This window comes from Phocoena phocoena, chromosome 9 (assembly GCF_963924675.1).
Source record: "Phocoena phocoena chromosome 9, mPhoPho1.1, whole genome shotgun sequence".
NCBI lineage: Eukaryota > Metazoa > Chordata > Mammalia > Artiodactyla > Phocoenidae > Phocoena > Phocoena phocoena.
The window spans coordinates 33,268,078-33,285,416 of record NC_089227.1 but is presented as its reverse complement, the minus strand read 5'-3'; the positions used below and the strand labels follow the sequence as shown (position 1 = coordinate 33,285,416).

The following is a 17,339-nucleotide window of genomic DNA, read 5'->3' as shown; positions in this document are numbered from 1 at the left end:
ACCCTGAGAGGTAGATACTAGTATTTATACGTTTTACATATACAGAAACTGTATCATAGAAGGTTAAGACAGATGCCCAGTGTTACATGGCTAGTAATTGCAGAGCCAAGAGTTGAAGGCCCAGGTGGTCTGCTTCCAAGCCCCTGCTCTTGGTATGGCTCTCAACCAGAACGATTTTGCCCTCCAGAGAACATTTCAATGTCCAGAGACATTTTGGTTGTTACAACTAGGGGAGGAGGGAGATACTGGCCTCTTATAGGTAGAGGCCAGGGATGTAGCCAAGTACCCTACAATGCACAGGACAGCCTCACACCCACAACACAAACTGTCCATAGTGCCACTAATGGGAAACATGGGTCTATGCGATTATGACTATGCAGCCATATAGATAGACAAATAGGCCATTGGGAGAGATGCGGACTGACAACACATAAAATCTTCATCTCTAAATAAATCTGTGCTATCACATTGTTTTCATGCTGTCTCTGTCCTCTAAAAAGTGAACTATAAAAAGTAATCCAGATAACTGAATACTTTTATTTAACCAAGACATTGGTTTTTTGTTTTGTATCTTATTATGATATTCAATGTTTCAAATTCTATATTATCTTATAAGAACTTTTTATAATGAAACTCACTTTTATGGAGAATCTTAAAACACTTATTTTCTTGTCACTACACAGGCACATTATTAAAATTCATACATCTCTACATAGTTATCTCTTTAACCGAAACTGTCTCCATTGAATCTTTCTTACCTCATCTTCCCTTCTAACATTTATAAGTTATTTCCCACAAATCACAGTGAAGGTGTTGGTGAAGAAGAAAAATGTGAATGGAATCCTTTTGCCCTTAATTACTTAGCAGCTGCCTTGGCACATTGCTTTCCCTTCTCCCTTCTGCCCCAGAAATGCTTGTTATCTCCATTAATTATTTTCAGAGTTCAGAGAAACAATATGTAATGGGTTAGACAGAGGGGGAGTTAAAGCTGAGGAGCAGTGACGTCACCAGCACAGGACAGCTGGCTGAGAGGGAGTGTTCCTGCTAGTGAAATACAAGACATAAAAGATAAAATACTTAAAAGATACTATGCTTCATGGAGGAAAGGGGAAGGGGTTTCAACAGTGGCCATTAATCCAAAATTCTCCCATCAACAATGGTTTGTTTAAACATCTATTAAATATTTGTAGTTTTAACAATCTGCCTCGAGGTACTTGGAATTTTCTTTTAAAACATTTCTTTCTAGGCTTAAAAAATGTGTCCTTTTAAGCTTAAAAATCCAACTGACCTTCTTAATGATCTTCGGAGCAAACAAGAACTTTCTAGATTTAAATTTTGTGTACTTTTGGTCAATGTGACTTCCTGTTTTTGAAAAGGGGAAAGAGATTAAGCAGCCTCCAAAAGCTGCTTACATTTTGGACTGTTCTTTAATATTGATTTTATGTGAGTTAAGTATAAGCTGGTTAAAAACATATGGATTAAATTTTCCTGAAAATATGAATGGTTTTAAAAATTAAGAAGGGGGAATGCTTGGCAAACTGTGATTATTTTTTGTCAAAGCAAAAATATTTGAAAAGTAGTTGTTGCCCTTAAAAAAATATTCCCAATACAGCTAGACTTACCTTCTTTTACTTGTTCTCTTTTTTGTTGTTGTTCTCTTTAATTTACCAGCATTATGCAAACTGTCATAAGTCTATTTTAAGAGTATGCATATTATTAGGAACAAGGAATAAAAATTTATCTGATAGAACTTATATTTTGGGGATTGTTCTTCTATTACTCTCAAATTATATTCTTAAGAATTGCTGTGGGTAGAATTTTTCTTATGCAAATCCATGTGGTAATACTTTTTATACCCCTTTGTAAATTGGAGTCATATCACATTTAATTGTAGTTCAAGAAAATTTTATTTGTTTCTACAAAGCAATTATAGATTATATAGAAATAAAGGATATTTGTTATGATTATTATCTTAGTCCATTCGGGCTCCTATACCAAAACATCATAAATTCGGTGGCTTATAAACAGCAGAAATTTATTCCTCACAGTTTTTGAGGTTGGTAAGTCCAAGATCAAGGCACTAGAGGATTCGGGGTCTGGTGAGAGCCTACTTTTTGGTTCAAAGACAACACCTCCTAGTTATAACCTCATATGGAAGAAGGTGCAAGGGAACTTTCTCCACTGGCTCTCTTTTATAAGGGCACTAATCCCATTCAAGAGGGCTCTACCTTCAAGACCTAATCACATCCCAAAGGCCCACCTCCTAATATTACATCACCTTGGAGGTTAGGATTTCAATGTATGAATCTGGAAAGTGGGACATAGATATTCAAATCACACCAGTTACTCATGTTAGTGATGATAGTTTTAAGCACAAGGCTGTGTCTTATATCTTATTAAACTTATATATATAAGTTTAATAAGTGGGTCAAAGAACTTAGGCTATAAGTGAAACTAGTAAAATTAGCTCTTTCTAAGTTCATATAGTTGCCAAAATCCAGAAATATTAACCAAGATGGTTTAAACAAAATTTTCCCTTAAGAAAAGCACAGTTAGCATTGGAGGGTGAAAGGGGAAACAAAAACTACAGAGTAATCTGAACTTGAATCAGATGATACTAATTAGGCTCAGTCACATGATCCTTGGCTTACACTACTAGGCACCAAAAACAGGTGGGCCCAACTGCAGGTGAAGTTTGACATCATTTCTCTAAAGGTATCTAGAGTTGTTATTTGAGATTGCTTTAATATCTAAAAGAGCATTTATAGAAAGAAAAATATCAAGTACTATGTCTTACTACATAACTTTATATAGCAAATTCCATAGTTGTCAGATTTCTCATATTTACTAAGTTTTATTCCCTTTCTGCTCATCCCCTGCTTTCTTTCCCACCACTGCAAAGAGTGTCACAGTTAGAGCTACATAAGTTTTATATATCAATGTAAGACAGATTTGTAATATAAATATATGTATACATAAATGACAAAAAAGTATAATGATAACAAGTTGAAAGATCTGTAATCTACACCTTGTATAATCTCTTGGAAATAAAAATGATAATAACTGCTATTAGCTTTGAGTATATGCAAGAAACTGCTCTAAATAATTCACATACTGTTGTTATCTTTCTACTTTTGCCAGCAATCATGGAAGGCAGATACCATTCACATGTTATAGAGGATAGACCTGAAATACAATTTTTATCATAAACTGACAATCCGAGATTTGAATACAGGGTTTTCTTCTTTTAAACAAACTTTGTTCTATACCATGTTATATATCAAATTTTTATATGTATGTAAATATGTATATATATACATGCATATATTTGCATTTTAAAACTTGTTACTGAATTTCACCTCAGAATGTGATTGTCACTAATAGGTCTCTGTTTCTGAATATTAAATAATCTGTCAATTATATTACTTGGAGTCCAATGTTAATCTAAAGAAGTGCTAAACACTCTTTGTACTATGTTGAATGCAACCCTCTTCGTTTTTCTGAATTTCTAAGGTTTTTATGGAGCCTTTGTCTTTAAAATCTCCTTAATAATGTTGATGTTGACCTTATTTATTTTTTTTGTGTGTGTGTGGTATGTGGGCCTCTCACCGTTGTGGCCTCTCCCATTGCGGAGCACAGGCTCCGAACATGCTGGCTCAACAGCCGTGACTCACAGGCCCAGCCGCTCCGCAGCATGTGGGATCTTCCTGGACTGGGGCATGAACCCGTGTCCCCTGCATCGGCAGGCGGACTCTCAACCACTGCGCCACCAGGGAAGCCCTGACCTTATTTTTTAAAAGAATTTAAATGCCTCTAGTAAAATGATAATCCTTCCCGACACAATACATTTTTATGTTAATCAGACAGTTTTCCTCATAATAGATGTTTGGAAGTGTGTGGAATTGAGCTACTAAATTTCACTCCCTTCTTTATTTCATTTTCTGTTACAGGAACATCCCTCGTTAGGCCAACTTTCAGAAAAGTTAATAGACAACAACATTAATGTCATATTTGCAGTTCAAGGAAAACAGTTTCACTGGTATAAGGTATGTTAACTCCCAAAATATAAAAATTAAAATGTTTGCATCTATAGTTAAAATTAGAATACTTTTTAGAACCCCAGGTAAGGATTCTGGAGTTATTATACTTTGTACAATCTAAATTTAATACTGTATTAACTAACATAGCCCAGGTGTCCATTCCTCTGGTGAGATGGGGCAGGAGATGCTCTCCTCAACTCCTTGCCTGGGTGGGCAACTCAGGCTACAGGGCCGGCAGAAATCCTTGTGTGAGGGTCCCACTGAGTTCCCCGGTCAGAGTACTGCAGCTGAGCGGAGTGGCTGCTTGGGACTACTGCTCAGGTGCTGCAGAAAGCCTTCGTGGAATCTGACATGTTATCACTCCGGGATCATTGGCCAGCTACTCCTGACTTGGTCACATGAAGGCTGACTGTTACAGACTCTGAACTGAAGAGAACCAACACTATTAGCGTATCTCGCACCACCATGAATGCAAGGTATTTCAATTAAGAGTATCAGGAGAACATCTATAAATCCCAGACTGGCATGTGCAAGTTCTGCTGGTAGAATAACCCAATGTATCTGGGTGACCTTTGGAGATAGCTGAGACAGAGCTACAACAGGGCAGTGGCTGACACCCAATTCATAGCCCATCTTCTCCAGCCATGTGGCTGCCAGGGTCTTGGGGCTCCGGCCGGCTGTAAGGCCTGAGCCTCTGAGATGGGAGAGCTGAATTCAGGACATTGGTCTACCAGAGACCTCCCAGCCCCACGAAATATCAATCGGCGAGAGCTCTCCCAGAGATCCCCATCTCAAAGTTAAAACCCAGCTCCACTCATGACAAGCAAGGTCCACTGCTGGACACCCCATGCCAAACAATTAGCAAGGCAGGAACACAAACCTACCCCTCAACAGAGAGGATGCCTAACATCATAACAAGTTCACACAAACCCCAAAACACACAACCAGACGCGGTCCTGCCAGAAAGACAAGATCCAGCCTCATCCACCAGAAAACAGGCGCTAGTCCCCTCCACCAGGAAGCCTACACAACCCACTGAACCAACCTTACCCACTGGGGGCAGACACCAAAAACAACAGAAACTACGAACCTGTAGCCTGCAAAAAGGAGACCCAAAACACAGCAAGTTAAGCAAAATAAGAGAGAGAAACACACAGCACATGAAGGAGCAACGTAAAAACCCACCAGACCAAACAAATGAAGAGGAAATAGGCAGTCTACCTGAAAAAGAATTCAGAGTAATGATAGTAAAGATGATCCAAGATCTAGGAAATACAATGAAGAAAATACAAGAAATGTTTAACAAGGACCTAGAAGAACTAAAAAGCAAACAAACAAGGATGAACAACACAATAAATGAAATTAAAAATTCTCTAGAAGGAATCAATAGCAGAAAAACTGAGGCAGCAGAACAGATAAGTGACCTGGAAGATAAAATAGTGGAAATAACTACCACATAGCAGAGTAAAGAAAAAAGAATGAAAAGAATTCAGGACAGACTCAGAGACCTCTGGGACAAGATTAAATGCATCAACATTCAAATTATAGGGGCCCCATAAGAAGAAGAGAAAAAGAAAGGGAAGGAGAAAATATCTGAAGAAATTATAGTTGAAAACTTCCCTAATATGGGAAAGGGAACAGTCAGTCAAGCCCAGGAAGCACAGAGAGTCCCATACAGGATAAATCCAAGGAAAAACACGCCAAGACACATATTAATCAAGCTATCAAAAATTAAATAAAAGGAAAAAATATTAAAAGCAGCAAGGGAAAAACAACAAATAACATACAAGGGAATCCCCATAAGGTTAACCGATCTTTCAGCAGAAACTCTGCAAGCCAAAAGGGACAGGCAGGACATATTTAAAGTGATGAAAGAGAAAAAACTATAACCAAGATTACTCTAACCAGCTAGGATCTCATTCAGATTCAACAGAGAAATTAAAACCTTTACAGACAAGCAAAAGCTAAGAGAAAACACCAAACCAGCTTTACAACAAATGCTAGAGGAACTTCTCTAGGCAGGAAACACAAGAGAAGGAAAAGACATACAATAACAAACCCAAAACAATTTAAAAAATGGTAATAGAAACATACATATCGATAATTACCTTAAACGTAAATGGGTTAAATGCTCCAACCAAAAGACACAGACTGGTTCAATGGATACAAAAACAAGACCCATATATATGCTGTCTACAAGAGACCCACTTCAGACCTAGGGACACATACAGACTGAAAGTGAGGGGATGGAAAAAGATATTCCATGCAAATGGAAATCAAAAGAAAGATGGAGTAGCAATACTCATATCAGACAAAACAGACTTTAAAATAAAGACTACTACAAGAGACAAAGAAGGACAGTACATAATGACCAAGAGATCACTCCAAGAAGAAGATATAACAATTGTAAATATTTATGCACCCAACATAGGAGCACCTCAAAACATAAGGCAAATGCTAACAGCCATGAAAGGGGAAATCGACAGTAACACATTCATAGTAGAGGACTTTAACACCCCACTTTCACCAATGGACAGATCATCCAAAATGAAAATAAATAAGGAAACACAAGCTTTAAATGACACATTAAACAAGATGGACTTAATTGATATTTATAGGACACTCCATCCAAAAACAATAGGATACACTTTCTTCTCAAGTGCTCATGGAACATTCTCCAGGATAGATCATATCTTGGGTGACAAATAAAGCCTTGGCAAATTTAAGAAATTTGAAATTCTATCAAGTATATTTTGAAACCACAATGCTATGAGACTAGACATAAAATAAAGGAAAAAGTCTGTAAAAAATACAAACACATGGAGGCTAAACAATACACTACTAAATAACCAAGAGATCACTGAAGAAATCAAAGAGGAAATCAAAAAATACCTAGAAACAAAGGACAATGAAAACACGATGACCCAAAACCTTTGGGATGCATCGCAAAATCAGTTCTAAGATGGAAGTTTATAGCAATACAATCCTACCTCAAGAAACAAGAAACATTTCAAATAAACAACTAACCTTACACCTAAAGCAATGAGAGAAAGAAGAACAACAACAAAAAAAAACCCCAAAGTAAGCAGAAGGAAAGAAATCATAAAGATCAGATCAGAAATAAATGAAGAAGACATGAAGGAAATGATAGCAAAGATCAATGGAAATGAAAGCTGGTTCTTTGAGAAGATAAAATTGATAAACCATTAGCCAGACTCATCAAGAAAAAAAAGGGAGAAGACTCAAATAAATAGAATTAGAAATGAAAAAGGAGACGTAACAACTGGCACTACACAAATGCAAAGGATCATGAGAGATTACTACAAGCAACTCTATGCCAATAAAATGGACAACCTGGAAGAAATGGACAAATTCTTAGAAAAGCACAACCTTCTTAGACTGAACCAGGAAGAAATAGAAAATATAAACAGACCAATCACAGGCACTGAAATTGAAACTGTGATTAAAAGTCTTCCACAAACAAAAGCCCAGGACCAGATGGCTTCACAGGTGAATTCTATCAAACAATTAGAGAAGAGCTAACATCTATCCTTCTCAAACTTCCAAAATATAGCAGAGGGAGGAACACTCCCAAACTCATTCTACAAGGTCACCATCACCCTGATAACCAAACCAGATGAAGATGTCACAAAAAAAGAAAAGTACAGGCGAATATCACTGATGAACATAGATGCAAAAATCCTCAACAAAGTATTAGCAAAGAGAATCCAACAGCACTTTAAAAGGATCATACACCCTGATCAAGTAGGGTTTTCCCAGGAATGCAAGGATTCTTCAATATGCAAATCAATCACTGTGATAAACCATATTAAGAAATTGAAGGAGAAAAACCATATGATCATCTCAATAGATGCAGAAAAATCTTTCTACAAAATTCAACACCGATTTATGATAAAAACCCTCCAGATAGTAGGCATAGAGGGAACTTACCTCAACATAATAAAGGCCATATATGACAAACCCGCAGCCAACATCGTTCTCAATGGTGAAAAACTGAAACCATTTCCTCTAAGATCAGGAAGAAGACAAGGTTGTCCACTCTCACCACTATTATTCAACACAGTTTTGGAAGTTTTAGCCACAACAAGCAGAGAAGAAAAAGAAATAAAAGGAATCCAAATTGGAAAAGAAGAAGTAAAACTGTTACTGTTTACAGATGACATGATACTATATATAGAGAATCCTAAAGATGCTACCAGAAAACCACTAGAGCTAAACAATGAATTTGGTAAAGTAGCAGGATACAAAATTAATGCACAGAAATCTCTTGCATTCTTATCCACTAATGATGGAATATCGAAAGAGAATTTAAGGAAATACTCCCATTTACCGTTGCAACAAAAAGATAAAATACTTATGGTTAAACCTACCTAAGGAGACAAAAGACCTGTATGCAGAAAACTATAAGACACTGATGAAAGAAATTAAAGATGATACAAACAGATGGAGAGATATACCATGTTCTTGTATTGGAAGAATCAACATTGTGAAAATGACTATACTACCTAAAGCAATCTACAGATTCAATGCAATCCCTATCAAACTACCAATGGCATTTTTCACAGAACTAGAACAAAAATTTCACAATTTGTATGGAAACACAAAAGACCTTGAATAGCCGAATAGCCAAAGCAATCTTGAGAAAGAAAAACGGAGCTTGAGGAATCAGGCTCCCTTACTTCAGACACTACTACAAAGCTACAGGAATCAAGACAGTTTGGTACTGCCACAAAAAGAGAAATACAGATCAATGGAACAGGATAGAAAGCCCAGAAATAAACCCACGCACATATGGTCACCTTATCTTTGATAAAGGAGACAAGAATACATAGTGCAGAAAAGACAGCCTCTTCAATAAGTGGTGCTGGGAAAACTGGACAGATACATGTAAAAGAATGAAATTAGAACACTGCCTAACACCATACAGAATAATAAACTCTAAATGGATTAAAGACCTAAATGTAAGGCCAGACACTATAAAACTCTTAGAGGAAAACATAGGCAGAACATTCTATGACATAAATCAGAGCAAGATCCTTTTTGACCCACCTCCTAGAGAAAAGGAAATAAAAACAAAAATAAACAAATGGGACTTAATGAAACTTAAAAGTTTTTGCATAGCAAAGGAAACCAGAAAGAAGACGAAAAGACAACCCTCAGAATGTGAAAAAATATTTGCAAACGAAGCAAGTGACAAAGAATTAATCTCCAAAATATACAAGCAGCTCATGCAGCTCAATATCAAAAGAACAAAACAAGCCAATCCAAAAATGGGCCGAAAGCCTAAACAGACATTTCTCCAAAGAAGATATACAGATTGCCAACAAACACATGAAAGGATGCTCAACATTACTAATCATTAGAGGAATGCAAGTCAAAACTACAATGAGGTATCACCTCACACCGGTCAGAATGGCCATTATCAAAAAGTCTACAAACAATAAATGCTGGAAAGGGTGTGGAGAAAACAGAACCCTCTTGCACTGTTGGTGGGAATGTAAATTGATACAGTCACTATGGAGAACAGTATGGAGGTTCCTTAAAAAACTAAAAATAGAACTACCATACAACCCAGCAATCCCACTACTGTGCATATACCCTGAGAAAACCATAATTCAAAAAGAGTCATGTACCACAATGTTCATTGCAGCTCTATTTACAGTAGCCAGGACATGGAAGCAACCTAAGTGTCCATCAACGGATGAATGGATAAAGAAGATGTGGCACATATATACAATGGAATATTACTCTGCCATAAAAAGAAACAAAGTTTTGTTACTTGTAGTGAGGTGGATGGACCTAGAATGTGTCATACAGAGTGAAGTAAGTCAGAAAGAGAAAAATGAATACCGTATGCTAACACATATGTATGGAATCTAATTTTAAAAATGGTTCTGAAGAACCTAGGGGCAGGACAGGAATAAAGACACAGATGTGGAAACTGGACTTGAGGACACAGGGAGAGGGAGTGGTGGGCTGGGATGAGATGAGAAAGTGACATGGACCTTTATAGACTACCAAATGTTGAATGGATGGCTGGTGGGAAGCAGCTGCATAGCACAGGGAGATCAGCTCGGTGCTTTGTGACCACCTAGAGGGGTGGGATAGGGAGGCTGGGAGGGAGATGCAAGAGGGAGAGGATATGGGGATATATGTATCCATATGGCTGGTTCACTTTGTTATACAGCAGAAGGTAACACACCATTGTAGAGCAATTATACTCCAATAAAGATGTTGAAATTTTTAAAAAAGTATTGTATACTACACAGGGTCTTAAGTTAGCAGTTAAGCATAAATAAGTATAAATTCTATGTTTGTAACACCTAGAACCAAGTGTGGGCACTGATACTTGGTGTTGTACTGACTGTGACAATAATGGAGGAGACTTTTATCAGGTGAAAAGTAGTTCACACTCCAAGTATACCACTCATGTCCAGAGTTCTGCTTTTTCTAGCCCATGGGCATATCTTTATAATAGATGAGGTTGGGGAATAGCAGAATATTTTAAAATAGTACCAACGTACCTAGGTTTGGTCTAGGTCATCTAGTAAAGGAACAAGAGGAGCCATGGAAGTGGCTAACCCAGTCAAAGCCTTCCTACATAAGAATAATGTTGATTTTGTCCAGTATCTTTTGGGCCAGGTGAGTCCTACAAGCCCAAAAGACGTTTGGCATCTATGTCACTCTGGCAGCACCCAATGGGATTCCCCCTGTCACCCCCAAACCTGTAACTTCTGATCCTGCTATAGCTTTCTTTTCACAGTCTTTGAGGTTCTTTTTTCCAGAAAACTCTTCTTTTCATTTCTACAATATTGTGATACCCTAATTTTCATTACACATATCTGTTCACTGGGTCTTCTTCATCTCCTTTGTTGTCTTTGCTTCTTCCTTCTACTCCTAATGTCCTTCATTTATTTTTTAATACTTCACAGAAACTACATTTTCTTTTGGCTTCAACAAATACTTGAACCCATTTTAACTTGCCACAAAGCTGGTGTTCCCTTCAACAATTTCCCTAATACCTGACTACCACATTTATCATCTGAAAGTGCTACTTAAATTATACCATTTCTTCTCTTAGAAATTTATAGTGAAAATATAAATCCCTGTTTTCCCAAACTTATATATCATGGAACCCCCTTTTTAAGCAAACAACCATTAATATCCACAGAAGTAGGGCTCTGACCCAAATTAAATGCCCAAATCACTTTATTAACAATAGTAACTGCTTCCACTTATTGAGCACTTACAATTGTCAGGCACTGAGTTTATTAACATTAACTCATTTAATACTCTTAAAACTCGTAACAATGAGGGCAATATTACTAGTATGCCCATTTTAAAGATGAAGGAAATGCATTTAGGGAAGTTATATACTTCCCCAAACTTTCCTAACAGCCCAAATCCTGTGTTCTTAACCCCTACGCTTAAATTTCAAATTGAATTTCAACTTACTGTGCAGCTCTTTATTGCTTTTACCTCCTTTTTCTCTGCTATTACTTCTTTTTTTTTTTTTATGCGTTACGCGGGCCTCTCACTGTTGTGGCCTCTCCCGTCGCGGATCCGGACGCGCAGGCTCAGCGGCCATGGCTCACGGGCCCAGCCGCTCCGCGGCATGTGGGATCCTCCCAGACCGGGGCACGAACCCGTGTCCCCTGCATCGGCAGGCGGACTCTCAACCACTGCGCCACCAGGGAAGCCCTCTGCTATTACTTCTTGATGGTGATATTAGCTCTAGCAGTTTCTCCCTACTCCTTTAAGAAAATTTCCACTGACTGTTAAACCATAAAACCAGGTTTATTATTAATTGAATTGTGTGCAAAGTAAGGGTCAGCAGGTTCTAAAAGCTTGACAGGCTCTGCTAAGAGTCCTGTGTATGCCGTTTCAGTCACCTAATTTGGCTGCTCAGAGATATTTTTATTAATTATCTTTGTTTGGATTGTAATAGCCTCCTAACTCATCTCCCAAATCTATCTTCCACTCGGCTGCAGGATGAGCTATTTGAATCACAGGTGTGAGCACAGTACTCCCCAGAGTAAAATGTTCCAGTGGTTCCCTCTCATCTAGAGGATCAAGTCTTTAATATTGTCTGCGTTAAACTTGTCCCTCCAGTCGTGCTTCTAATCCTCCTGCGTACACACTCACCAGGCTCTTTCTCTCCTTTGTGACTTTGTTCTTGCTACCTATCTCCCATGCCTGGAAGCCCTTCTCCATCATTTCTTGACTCTTACTCATCCTTTAAGACACAGCTCATGAATCACCTCCTCCAGGAAACAGTCCCTGACAACTTTCCCCAGCTCTCAAATGCTTACTCAGTATCCCTCTCATTAGGGTCTGTACATATGTCTATTGCTTCAGGTGTACGTTGTTTTTTGAAACTGTCATTTATATTCCTGTGAGATCCTTAAGGATGGAAACTATGTGGCGTAGCAATTTAGCATTCCCAAAGTGGTATATGGTGGTTAATCAAGGGTGTATAAATGAATTTTTAAAGTATTTAACTGATACATTTTCCCTATTACCTGAGATACCAAATTGTTAGTAACCAAGTAGTAGCTGGCATACAGCAGGAACTTAATGATACTTGTGAATGGTAAAATGAGTATATAAATGTATTTCAAGACTTTTCATAATCTGATTCCATATAAATATGCACCATTCACTCTAGTCAGACTAGTTTCTTCTCTATTCTTACTTCAGCTACAACTTGGGTAAACCTTTAAGCCTTTGCTAATTCTCATTTCTCACTAGGAATACCTAGAGCTGATTCCATAATTATTATGTACCATCCATCAAGAACACCTGCTCCATGCAGCTTCCATTTGTGACTCTGATTTTTTTCTCCTGTCTGGGCAAATATGTCCTAAAGACCATTCCATGGAAAAGTAGTTCTGCAAAATAGTTGTATATGTTACATGAGAAAAGAGTTTTGTAATTAAGTAAATGTTAGGGAATGCTGCATTTAATAATGCTAAATTATTTCTGAATTGCAGTGGTGTACATTTTGAGTCTCTATATGGAATAAACCATATGCAGAATTTATCAAACTTATTTGCCCTCAGAACCCTTTTCATTTTAAAATCTCTTGGGACCATGTTCTATGGGAGATAGTTTGGGAAATACCGGTCTGTGCTTTGAGTTTTAGGTCAGCATGTAACTTGTGAACGCACACACACTCATGCACATACAAATACATACTATTTCAGGAACATATGTTTTGGCTGCTCTGCTTAGTTGCTTATATTTTTCTTGTGTCTCGTATTTTTTGATTCATGTAATGACTCACCTTCCACTGATAACTACAGATATTTAAATATTTGATGGCTAAACCATTGTATACTATTGTCATTAAGTGCAGGTTATTGGTATGTTTTCTAGGATCTTCTACCCCTCTTGCCTGGCACCATTGCTGGTGAAATAGAATCAAAGGCTGCAAACCTCAATAATCTGGTTGTAGAAGCCTATAAGGTATGTATATACTGTACACATTTTTTCAAATAAACTTTTAACCCCAATTTCCATGGCAAGGTACAAACTAATGCCCTATCATCTTGAGAGGAGTGGTGGAAAGAAGATTAGGAATTAGGAAACTGAGCTTAGCCCTGGCTCTACCACTAACTAGTTATAGAACCTTGGGAAAGTCATTTCAGGTTTCTGTGCTTCACTGTGTCTCAATGACACAGTTTACTAAACTCAGGTTGAGCTACAGACTATCTAAATTTCCTTCCTCATCAAATGTTCAGTGAGTCACCAAATCACAGCTATAGAATATACTTTATTACCAAGAAATTTCACAATTTCCAGTGCCATAAAGATAAAGTAATCAATCCACAGTGTTATTTAAACAGCAACTTTCCAGGGAAAGTGAACTATATGAGATATAGAGATTACTAAGAGAACTTTGTTGGGGTCTCCTAGATCAATCACTTGGTTGTTCGTTTACTTTAGCAGTTTTACTAAACTAGTTTGATTAAAAGAATCACCCTAAGAGACACACTACTTTATTGAGATGACAGTTGTATGCTGTCCCCAGTTCGTGTAGAGTGGGTACCAAATGCAAAGATTTAAGAAACATCTGCTCTCTCAATCTAAGTCATTTCTGGATAGAATAATCTCTTTTAAGAAGTTGTAATAATAGTAGCTGTCATTTTAATACCACTAAGAACCAATTATTTCCCATACATGACCTCATTTAATCCACACAACCGACCTATAAGGCAAGTATTAGTACTCCCACTGTGTATTTGTAGAACTTCAAAGAAGCTAAGCAAATCAATCAAAGGCCAAACAGCTAACAAGCAGAAGCAGCAGCACCAGAACCTAGGTCTTCCTTAATTCCAGCTTCCAGGTGCTTCCTTCTGTGTTACACAATCTGTTTTTCTGTTGTTGTTTTTTTCTTTTTTACATAGTGTCTAAAGATATGCTTTATTCTACCCTGAATTTATGCACCATTGATAAACTCTCACTTCCCAAAATTCTCTTTTTTCCTTCCTGACACAGTAGAGTTGAACATTGTTAAAGTAGCCCAAGCACTGTGAGAAATCGCAGGCTTCTCTTCTCATTTTCTTCATGGAACATCTGCCTTCGACTCAATTACAAAAGAGAAAGGCAGGAAGTAGACACGGGATAGAAAATGAAGGACTTGTTTAAACTTTCTTTTTTTAAAAGGAAAATAAACCTTGCAAGATTTTTTTGTTTTTGTGTTTTTTGCCAAGGAATTTTTCTATATCTGAAGACTATGTTGGATGAAATAAGAAAAGCATCTTTAATTATATTTCTTCTTCACTGTTACGAAACAAAAACAAAAAACATTAGGACTGGTGGAGCTTCTTATCAAGGAAAACCAAACCTGTGTACAATTCGTTCCCATCCGAAGTTTGTTCCCAAGTATAATCAAAATAAGAAAGGAGCTTACAGTGTTAGAAGTCACCCTAGTTTTCATAGTATGAACCCATTTATTACCCCAAAGAAAAAATATAAGTCGACAAACTTTCCTGTATCTCAAACTGCACCCATGGAAAGGGAAACAGCAGGTTTTTTTTTCATGTTCTTTATTTGCTAGGATAGGTATGTGATGCATTATCTAATTGCAGTTCTGATTAACCTTAAACAATTTGAATAACAATTTTAATAAAACCAACAAAAACTCTGGTGAAACAATCTCCTTAAGTTGGGGTTCTGTTATTATTTTATATATGTCTATACTTTCAAAATTCTTCTGAAATTTCATTTTGTCTTCACAGCTCAACAGAAACTGTTCACAGTTCATTGAAGAAAAAATAATAAAAATATTTTATTCTAACTTTTAATACTTTGCATTTCCTTTTTAAGACTTTTATAAAATTATATACAAATTTAGTACAGGTGAATGTGATTGCATTTTGTTTTTTATCCTTTACATCTGCATTGCCATTAGAATTAAAACTATATAAAATTCATGACTATAATAACTTAATAGTAATTTAGCTGAAATTAAGACAAAAAAATTATGTTGAATAAAAAATAATTATACATTAGAAAAAATAAATTCTGCCTCTGTTCCTGTTAGATATTAAAAGACAAGCTTAAGACGGTGTCTGAAACTTAATTTCTTTTTTTTGCGGTACGCGGGCCTCTCACTGTTGTGGCCTCTCCCATTGCGGAGCACAGGCTCCGGACGCGCAGGCTCAGCGGCCATGGCTCACGGGCCCAGCCGCTCCGCGGCATGTGGGATCTTCCCAGACCAGGGCACTAACCCATGTCTCCTGCATCGGCAGACGGACTCTCAACCACTGCGCCACCAGAGAAGCCCTGAAACTTAATTTCTTAATCTCAAAACTGCGCAAAATTTTAGCTATTTGTCTTCATACCCTGTTTGAAAAACATTGGTTAAACTAGATTAAGGTTTTAAGGGAAGCAGAATTTCAAAAGGGCAAAAAGAACAGTCATGGTATTAGGAACTTCCTTCTGATTTGTCAAACCAACCATATCAATACCATTTGTATACCATTAGAAGTTTCTATTTTTTACTGAAATTGTTTAATTAAGTGATTACAATGTATGAATTCTCTAGTAGATAAAAAATGTGACTAATATAGTCTTACCTTTATTCAAATAAAATTTGAGGAAGTATCTTACTCTAAAGATTTACTACCATAATTCCATGATCAATTATTAATCAGTAAGCACACATCTCTTTATTGATTATACAGTTGAAGAAGAAAAATTACTCAAGTAAAGAATTAGAAACCATGGGGATTTCTTTTTCCTTCACACCCTGCTACTCACTCTTTCCTTAGGTACATACTTCATCTTTTCCCTTTCCTTTTGTTTACAAAAATAAGTTAAGGATTTTTGCATGTGATAGACTCTTAGTTTTATGAGATGAAATTCACACAGATCTACAGAATATATTTAATGTAGCAAGAACTTTTGGAACCCAGAGATTGGATGAAATTAGGATGTGCTTGATACATAATAGGCAATACATACATGTTTTTTGAATGATTATATAAATTAGTGAATAAATGAGCAAATGATTTTCTGCCCAGTAAGGGGCCCTATTTCAGTATTAAGGATTGGAACAAATTTGATTGACATAAGCAAGCACCAGGGATTTGGCAAAAATTCTAGGCCATTCTTGGAGAATTTATACAGCCATTTAACTGGCAGGTATTTCTTATACCTACAGTATAGAAATGCCCTCCCAAAAATTTACCTTTCAATTCTGTATCAGTAAGGCAGTTTAGCTTTCATGATAGTCTAAAATGTTTGAAATGGAAATGCTTCTTTAACAGCTGTAAATGTCAGAAGCATGTTCCAGATTTTAAGCTGTCAAGATTTAGCCTCTGTGATGATATATGTATTCTCAATGCTTTATTTAAATTTTACCAAAAAATATAAATGTTATTGGATTAAAATGATTATTTTCCTAACAAGCTGAGTGAGAAATATCTCTGAAGTGATCAAAATGCAGTCATGGAAATATGTGAAAAAATAGAGCCATTTAAATGCAGATAATCCTTCAGTATTTTTTATGTATTTCAAATGTAATTGGGTCATTATGTGGAAACACTGTTTTTAATCGACCTTTTACAGAGACAAACTCTTTGATTTCGTTAAAAATTAAATCTAGAATGACATGATAAACTTGACTCTGTTTTGTTGCTTACATTAGAAACTGCTATAGTATACAACTAAAAAATGTCATCTCTGCAGAAACTCATTTCAGAAGTGAAAGTTCAGGTGGAAAACCAGATAAAAGGCATCTATTTTAACATTACTGCCATCTGTCCAGAT

General features: G+C 36.7%; 1 protein-coding gene across 1 annotated transcript in view; it reads left to right on the top strand.

The window, feature by feature from the left end:
• ITGB8 (integrin subunit beta 8) overlaps positions 1 to 17,339 on the top strand; it is an 82,035-nt gene that overhangs the window by 62,876 nt on the left and 1,820 nt on the right. Inside the window, exons 7-9 of the mRNA XM_065883548.1 lie at positions 3,951 to 4,046; positions 13,440 to 13,529; positions 17,259 to 17,334. Coding sequence (XP_065739620.1) covers positions 3,951 to 4,046; positions 13,440 to 13,529; positions 17,259 to 17,334 — 262 coding nt within the window. The remainder of the gene's footprint in view (positions 1 to 3,950; positions 4,047 to 13,439; positions 13,530 to 17,258; positions 17,335 to 17,339) is intronic.